This window comes from Panicum virgatum, chromosome 9K (genome assembly GCF_016808335.1).
Source record: "Panicum virgatum strain AP13 chromosome 9K, P.virgatum_v5, whole genome shotgun sequence".
Taxonomy (NCBI): domain Eukaryota; kingdom Viridiplantae; phylum Streptophyta; class Magnoliopsida; order Poales; family Poaceae; genus Panicum; species Panicum virgatum.
In genome coordinates this window covers 53,280,519-53,289,066 of record NC_053144.1, presented here as the reverse complement: position 1 = coordinate 53,289,066, position 8,548 = coordinate 53,280,519, and the positions used below count along the sequence as shown (strand labels likewise).

The 8,548-nt window shown below is 52.1% G+C and overlaps 2 protein-coding genes across 2 annotated transcripts; one reads left to right on the top strand and one right to left on the bottom strand.

Annotated features, from left to right (window-relative positions):
* The first annotated feature begins 357 nt into the window (after positions 1-357).
* Positions 358-2,049, top strand: LOC120652248 (pentatricopeptide repeat-containing protein At1g28690, mitochondrial-like). Its single transcript, XM_039930012.1, has one exon. The coding sequence runs from the start codon at positions 377-379 to the stop codon at positions 1,928-1,930; it is 1,554 nt and encodes a 517-aa protein (XP_039785946.1). The 5' UTR covers positions 358-376; the 3' UTR covers positions 1,931-2,049.
* A 74-nt stretch (positions 2,050-2,123) lies between these two features.
* On the bottom strand, positions 2,124-7,931 carry LOC120652250 (novel plant SNARE 13-like). Its single transcript, XM_039930014.1, has 10 exons — positions 7,563-7,931; positions 4,633-4,725; positions 4,282-4,375; positions 4,169-4,206; positions 3,861-3,964; positions 3,241-3,320; positions 3,102-3,158; positions 2,780-2,872; positions 2,621-2,695; positions 2,124-2,507 (listed from the first exon to the last, which is right to left on the bottom strand). The coding sequence occupies exons 1-10, from the start codon at positions 7,637-7,639 to the stop codon at positions 2,391-2,393; spliced, it is 828 nt and encodes a 275-aa protein (XP_039785948.1). The 5' UTR covers positions 7,640-7,931; the 3' UTR covers positions 2,124-2,390.
* Positions 7,932-8,548: the final 617 nt, after the last annotated feature.

Genomic DNA, 8,548 nt, shown 5'->3' with positions numbered 1-8,548 from the left:
GCGAAAGCAGCTCAAGACTGGCTGTGAAAACTGAACTAGTGAAAAGCTGCTTTGGCAGAAAGCTCCGATCTCGCCCTGGCCTGTTTGGTTGGCTTTTTTACTTTTGCAGCCCCTTAGTCCTCCTCCAACAAGATGTCGATGTCACTGGCTAACCTGCAAGAGAGAGAGGGGCAGGTACAGCTGCAGCAGCTCGGAAAACGTGTAATGTGTGAGAGAGCGTTCTAGACTAGCGAGTATTCAGTCGCTAGCGGACTGATTTTAGCACTGTTCATCAAATAAAATATTATTCCCTCTAGCGATATCTCCTCTCGTTGGAGGAGGCCTTGCAGCGAAACCAAAAGGACCATAAACCTAAAGTGAAACATGTTCGACCAAAATGCAACAGAGTAGCAGAATCCACCCCCAACCGCACGCTGGCTCGCTCGCACCGCGCGTCCCCCGCCACCTCCGCACCGCCGCCGCGCTCGCCGCCGCGGTCCAGGGCCTCATCGACGTCTCCCCGCCGCGTGCCGAGTCGCAGACCCTCCACGCGCAGCTCCTCGCGTCGGGCCTCGGCGGCACCGCGGACCTCTCCGTCAAGCTCCTAGCCCTGCACCTCCGATGCGGCTCCATCCACAACGCCCGCGCCGTGTTCGACGGAATGCCGAGGCCGACACATGCCGCGCACAACTACCTCGCCGCGGGCTACTTCCGGCGGGGACTCCCCGGGGATGCGCTCGCGATCGTGAGGCGGCTCGCGGCGTCCACGGGGCGGGTGGACGTGTTCGCGCTGTCCATGGCGCTGAAGCTGTCCACGGCGCTGGCGCTGCCCGGCGTCGCCGCGAGGGAGGTCCACGCGCGCGTCGTGAGGTCCGTCGTCGCGCCCGACGAGATCCTCTCCGCGGCGCTGGTGGACGCCTACGTGAAGAGCGGGTCGCTTGGCTACGCGCGGCGGGCGCACGGCGTGATGCCCGTGCGGAGCGTGGTGTGCTCGACGGCGCTGCTCGTCGGGTGCATGAACGAGGGCATGTACGGGGATGCGGAGGCGATATTTGAGGGCATGGAGGACAAGGACGTCGTGGCGTACAACGCCATGGTCGAGGGGTACAGCAGGACGGAGGAGACGGCCGAGGGCTCCCTCGAGGTGTACAAGGCGATGCGGCGAGCGGGGTTCCGGCCAACCGTGTCGACGTTCGTGAGCGTGCTCGGCGCGTGCTCGCTCCTGTCATCGCCGGAGCTCGGCGAGCAGGTGCACTGCCAGGCGATCAAGAGCGGCCTCTCCAGCGACATCAAGACGGGGAGCGCGCTGGTTGACATGTACGCCAAGTGCGGCCGGGTGGAGGACGCCCGGAGGGTCTTCGACCACATGCCGGAGAGGAACGTCGTCACCTGGACTTCGATAATCGACGGGTACGGGAAGAACGGCCTCTCCGACGAGGCCCTCCAGGTGTTCGGCGAAATGCGGGAGCGGACGGACGTCCGGCCGAACCACGCCACCTTCCTGAGCGTCCTGTCGGCGTGCGCGCACGCAGGGCTGCTGGCGCGGGGCCAGGAGGTGTTCCGGAGCATGGAGGGCGAGTGCTCGCTGCGGCCGCGGATGGAGCACTACGCGTGCATGGTGGACCTGCTGGGCAGGTTCGGGAGCGTGCGCCAGGCCTACGACTTCGCCAGGGGGATACCGGCGAGGCCCAACTCCGACGTGTGGGCGGCGCTGCTCGGGGCGGCAACGCTGCACGGCGACGTGGAAGTGGCCGACGCCGCGGCGTGGGAGGTCTTCCAGCTCAGCCGCGAGGGGAGACCCGGCGCCTACATGGCGTTCTCCAACACGCTGGCGGCGGCCGGGAAGTGGGACGGCGTGCGCGACGTTAGGGAGATGATGAGACGGCGAGGGGTGCTGAAAGACGCGGCCTGCAGCTGGGTCGGCTCTGACAACCCGCCGCTAGTTGACTGATGGCTTGTAAAACTAGAGTTTTCACCTTGCCGGTGGACCATGGCTTGTAAAATTTCTCCTGTAACAAATTTAATTCATTTTTGCAACTCATGCAATAGAGAAATCTATAACAAGTGGCATGCTGCGTGCAACAGCCAAGAAGTAAATGCCATGGTGATAAGCTTTGTCCTCTGCACACAAACTGACACAAGCATGAAGAACTATTGACGTTACCTGTATAGCTCTCTTTTAAGACTTCGTGCTAATGACTTGTACAAGATTTCATCTCTGTTGCATATACACGATCAAATGGCCAGCGGTGTACAAACAACAGAAGCATGAATACAGACCTACTGCTAGGAGTTAACACGACAAAATAAATACACAAGCGCAAAGAAAAATAGTTACGATATATCCTACATCTTATGTAGATAGCTGTATCCCAAGCGGTGCACCTGCATGAAACCTCCATGCACAATCATCACACACCTACGAAAGCCTCTGTCCACAACAATCTCCTGTTATTGATTTGATAATTTTGAGCTGGCGGGGCCAGTCCTGGAATGTCTCGAATGTTTTTGTTATTTGGATGGACAACCTGGAAGAACATAAGACAGTGGATGGCTCTGATTAGATTCTCTGAGTCTCGTAATAATATTAGGAGACAGCATGAGATCTTCTAGAAGCATATGATAATCATGCATTCCGTACCTTGACAACAATGATAGCAATCACACCCAAAACGATCAGAAAGAGGAATGCCATGATACACTTGTCAGTTGCAACCTGCAAAATGTATGTGTTTTAACTTTCAGTTGGTGTTTACGCACGAGCTTAGAAAGTGTATGTCAAGAGGGAGGGAGGGAGCACCTGACGACCAATCTCTTTCACTAATTGGCTAGCTTTCTTCAGCGAAAAGTGAACAGAATCTAGCTCATTGCCAATTCTCTTCATTTGCTCTGTCTGGAAACAAGATGAAATTTTGGGTTAGAAACTCCTAGTCATATTGATCCTCTCATTTACAACGTCAACCAGAATATCTTTAGCCATTCCACATGCAATCTACAGAATGGAATGGGATAATGATGATAATATGTTCCAAGAAATCATCATGCTTAATAAGACCACATGTAAGCCAGCAAAAACATAATTAGAAGGGGAAAGTTTGTCATCCAGTATAAGAGAAGCATACTTGCTGTGTTAATGTTGCAGCAGTTTGTGCTCCAGTCTCAACAGTTTGTGCTACAACCTACAAGAGAAATGTCCTGTAAGACATGCCATGTAAGAGCACTGAAACAAACTGGACAAGGGTATATAGTAAGGGAAGCAACCATTTTTGAACGTTCAATAGCTTGATCTGTTTGATCCATTTGATTCCTTCCCGCATCAATGAGTTGTTGATTTGTCATGGCTGCAAGGTTAGCCAGATGATCCCATAACCATAAGAATAGATAAAATACCTTGATCCCGGATCAAGGGTTATGGACAAAATTAGAGGAAACAGTACAGTCCTGATAAGAATTTTTTTTCTTGGAAAAAATGTAGTTCGCGCTTTTTTTAGTTTCTTTCTTTAGCTGTCAATCAGGCATTTATGATGCATCCATAATTGGAACAAGCAATTTAAACAACATTTGATTCAATTTGTTGTTTTAACTTGGTGTGCCTCTTAACATATGAAGTAATCAAAATCTTCATGCATTCAAACTTTCTTTACTTCGTTAACAGAAAACAGTATTTCTTATTACACAAACTTCTAAATTTCATAGCACTGTCTTTCTGGAAGTGTAGTCTAGCTGAAGTACCTCTAATGTCACATTTGAAAAAGATCATTAGCTGAAATGTCCCAGATATTGTATGCTCCGTTAACCATTTGACATGCTTGAGGTTTTGGAAGGCAACAGTGTAAGATTGCGAATTGTGAGTTTGTGACAAAATTAGCAACTAATTTCACCTGATGCCATTTGAATATTGTCCTCGGCAGCAGGCTCGCTACTTGCAGCACCCATATCGAAGAGCTCAACCCTCTTATTGTTGTTACCAAGGCTACTTTGATACCTGCAAGAGCCCTTTTGAATTAGCCTTAAAACTTAAAACAAGTACCAATTGACACAAGACTTTGCAGGAGGTGTAAACAGTTCAAAATAGAAGTTTCCAATTTTAGTATAATGCGTCTTTGGAATCGAGATTAAAAAAATAGAAAAGGAATGACTAAGAGACATGCACAACAGCAAATTTTTTTAAAGGATGGACTTAACTTACGTTTTCCTCAAGGTGACATAAGAATTCAACTCTCTGATCTGTATAGGGCACAAGAAATATTACAAAAGTGTGTGAAGTGAAATATAATGCAGCTACTGAAGTGAGTTACCAACCATGAACTGTTTTCTGTCGTTTAGCTGTTTGTTGATCTCAGGTGGATTATTCGACTCCTCATCTTTGAGAATGCGATCAAACTCTTTGATCAAGCTGCAGAAAAAAGGTGGAACTGAAATTATTAAACGATAATAGTAATAATAAATCATCCAAAGGAAATCCCCATGACAAACAGAGATCAGACAATAGCATTCCTAATCCAGCAGTTCACCCAAGTAAAGGATACTTAAATCAAAAATAGTGTAAACACAGTGGATGACATATATATGTATACTTTAGTGCATGCATGGAAAAACAGATGCATCAAATTTGCAATAATAGAATCAAGAGTAGTGGTCAGCTTGACGTACCGTTTGCATTCCTTCATTTTCCCTGTGAGATCTTCCAACTGTTTAGCTTGCCTATTTGAATCTTTAATCTTATCCATCTTTTGAAATCCATTTCTGCGTAAAAGCACATATCATGGAATAAAACTTCCTGTCAGGACTCAGGAGTACTTAAATAGGAAAGCAGCTAAAAAGTTGAGCAGACCCTGAATAAGACCAAAAGAGAGTAAAACAATGAGTTTTAGAATCTACACAATCATTTATGTTCCTACATTACAACGTAAAAGGGATCCCTCATTGGGTCACATAAAAAAGGTGAACACACTGATATTAGCAAGTTGGATCTCACAAAAGAACTGGATCTCAAATACAGATTTGCGGGATCAATATTAGCTCAGCGTAAGGATGCAGGCATAGACATCCTTGAGATATGCCAAGAACGGCTTGCAATATTTAGCAATGAGTTAACAGAAGTGGTAGGGCAAGGATAGATATTTTAATTTTAATCAGATCAGTATTTATACACAATAAGGAGGCATGGATCAAAATACATCCTGGCCCTTGAAATTTGCTACAAGAGCGTTAAAGTTTCACCAGCAATTAATAGCATCAAAAGCAATTAATATCATCAAACCATTCCATATCTCAGTATCCACAAAAGGTTAGAAACTATAGCACACGATCAAATCATCTAAATAATATAAGTACGGATCAAACTGCAGCACCTAACGCCATCCAAAGAATGAAGGGTTGGCATTCAGACAAAGATATTTCCAAAACCAAATATAGTAAGTAATTCACGCACACGACTATTTGTCATGTAAAACACGGCATGACAGCAAATAAGTTGACAAGGAGAAATTAAGCTGTCGAAATCTACTCAAAGCATCAAGCTCAGCAGTGTTCAAGGCTCGTACATAGTCTAATCATACTATATATAGGCACACCCTGAGCCAGCACCGCCATTGCAGAATTCTGTGTATCACCATGAGCCAGCACCGCCATTGCAGAATTCTGTGTATCAGTTCCAAGGTGTGATTCGAGTACGAACAACAGAGGAAGCAAATCCAGCGGGACTTAAACCCACCATCAGCAATCATGTGAGAATGCTTAGAAGTGGTTAAATTACGAAACCATGAAGCACTTGCATCATCTCGAAAGTAACACGGCAGCAGGAACACTCTTGAAGACGAAAATTTAAAAAAGAGTAAAATGCACTGGGGATCCTTAAACTAGTGAGGGTGTGTCAAGTAGGTCCACGAACTCCGAAAATGCAGATTCGGCCCCCTAATCTAATTAAGTATGTCACTGGAGGTCCAAAACCCCTTTGACCGGGTCTAACCGCCTACGTGGCCTGCCACGTCGGTCCTACCTGGACCAGTTGGCGAGGGCGGAGCTCGGCCCGGCGGCGGCCTCTCTCTCCCTCTTGCTCCCACCTCTCCCCCTCCCGGCCACGACGGCGCTGGCGGCCGGATCCGCGCAGGTCCGGCGGCGACGACGGCGCTCCGAGCTCGGGCCCGTGGCCATGGCGCCCGTGCGCGCCCCGCGGGGCTCCCTCCCCCTCCCTCGCCGGCGGGGCGCGGGGCCAAGGCGGCGGCGCTACGAGCTCGAGCCCGGGGCCATGGCGCTCGCCCCGCGGAGCTCCCTCCCCCTCCCTCACTCGAGGTGCATGGCTGCGCGTAGGAAGGTGCATGGCCGCCGGACCAAAGAGAGAGAGGAGGGGCGGATTTCGGCGGGCCCCGACGGCACCGGAGCTCGGAGCGCCGCCGCCGTCGTGTCCAGCAGGCCACCCTGCCGCGCCAGCCGGCCCGCCCCACCTCCGTCGCGTCCAGCAGGCCACCCTACCGCGCCGGCCGGCCCCGCCGAGCACTCCGCTGCACCGCGCAGGCCGGACCCTCCGAGGAGGGAGGAGGCAGGCCGGAGCTACTGCCGGGCCTCCCGCGCGCCGCCGTCGCGGAGCGCCATCGCCAGTCTCCGCCATGGCCGCCGCCGAGGAGGTAGGAGCGCTAGATCCCGCCGGGTCCCGTCCGTGCCGCCGGACTCGTCGCTCCTCCCTCCCTACCTCGACGCGGGAGCGGGCGCGGCGCGGCGGCCTCGGCGCCTCCCCGCGCCGGCCATCCTCCTCCCCGGCGGCCATCCCCACCAACGCACCAACGCAGGCTTCCCCGAGCTCCGCCCGCCGTGGGCCGTGGCCATGGTGACGCGGTGGCGGAGCCCCGCGTGGCGGCCGGATCCTGCGGCGGACGCGGAGGTGGAGCCGCGCGCACGCCTCCCGCGGCTCGCCGGCGGAGCTCACCGGGGCACCAACACGCGACGCGGCGTGGCCCTGCCCCCTGCGCCGGGGTTCCCTCCTGGTCGAGCTCGGTGCAGCGCGTCCACCACGCGTGTGGGCCGGAGCCGCGGGGTGCCATGGCGAGGCGGAGTCCACGACGCCGTCGCCCCCACGAGCGACGGAGCAGGGGCGGAGGAGGTGAGCAGGGGCCGCGCGCGTCAACTGTTGTGTCCAGGTAGGACCGACGTGGTTGGCCACGTAGGCGGTCAGACCCGGTCAAAGGGGTTTTGGACCTCCAGTAACACACTTAATTAGATTAGGGGGCCGAATCTGCATTTTCGGAGTTCGTGGACCTACTTGACACACCCTCACAAGTTTAAGGACCCCAGTGCATTTTACTCTTTTAAAAAAAACAATTCTGTAGTATCCTGACCGACGCCTGAGCCAATTGCAGCACGCAAGGTTGAAGGGTATGGTGTCCCTCGCGACTATAACCCCCGAAAGCGAAATAGCCACTTGTTTGGTTATCAATCAATCCGTTCGGCTACATTCGAGTTCTCAACCATCTGCGGTAAAACGGCTACACAGCGCCGGGGTCAGAGCAGCTTCGCCCCCAAGGCAAGTAGCAGTCCGAGAGAGAGAAGCAGCAAAGGCGAGAGGAGGGAGGGGATCCAGGACTCACTGGAGCGCGCGGAAGATGTCGTGGATCTCTCCGTCGATCTGCTCGAGCTCCGGGCTCATGGGCAGGTCGGTCGCCATGGCGGGCGGCCCCTGGGCTCCGCCCGCTGCCCCCCTCCCGTTCGGCTCGCGGATCGAAGAACCCTAGTCCGCCGGCCTCCTCAGGCCGCCATTCCCGGCGGGGCCCGGGCGGAGGCGGAGGTTCGGAGAACGCGGCGGCGGTGGAGGAGCGTCGGAGGCGGGGGAATTGGTGAAGCGAGGGGCCGAGGGGGAGGAGGAAGAGAGGAGGGGTGGTCGGGGATTCCGGGCCAGAGCACAGTACTAGGGGCCTAGGGCTTGGCTCCTGGCTGGCGTAGCTGGGGTTTAGAATAGAATCTGGCGAAACAGCGCGGCCGAAGAAAGCGATGCCCGGCGGGACTGATCGTTCGTGGGGACAAGATAGCGTTGTTAACGTCGCGGTCCGAGCTAAACTGCTCAAGCCAGGTGACGTTCTCTCTTCTTTCAGATGCCACTACGTCAGAGTGGATCGATGGAGGATGGACACCTTGCAGCTACCCACATTTACAAGGAAAAAAATGCATGGCTGATTAGGTCAGAAAACATTGTTTGTATGAGGCCTTGTTTAGTTGGACAATTTTTTTGAGTTTTGAAACTATAGCACTTTTATTGTTATTTAATAATTAATATTTAATTATGGACTAATTCGATTTAAAAGATTTGTCTTATTGTTTACAGTTAAACTGTGCAATTAGTTATTTTTTTCTAACTATATTTAACACTCCATGCATATGTCTGAAGATTCGATGTGACGAGTAGTGTAGAAAATTTTGGGAACTAAAGAGATCCTGAGTGGTTAACGTGCGCTCGTTGCTAAGGCCAGTCTTAATGGGGTTTCATGAAGAGTTTCATGACATTAAATATTATCAATTTTGCTGACATGGTAAGGAGAGAGAAAGATAGAGTTTCATGGAATGTGAGGAGAGTTTCATC

Bases quoted from the DNA above. Each gene is read 5' to 3' on its own strand.
- LOC120652248 (XM_039930012.1), top strand. From the start codon at position 377: ATGCAACAGAGTAGCAGAATCCACCCCCAACCGCACGCTGGCTCGCTC.
- LOC120652250 (XM_039930014.1), bottom strand. From the start codon at position 7,639: ATGGCGACCGACCTGCCCATGAGCCCGGAGCTCGAGCAGATCGACGGA. The intron at 3,321-3,860 runs GTGAAATTAGTT...CTAACCTTGCAG, and splicing joins CAATATTCAAATGGCATCAG to CCATGACAAATCAACAACTC. The intron at 2,696-2,779 runs GTGCTCCCTCCC...TACATTTTGCAG, and splicing joins TGAAAGAGATTGGTCGTCAG to GTTGCAACTGACAAGTGTAT.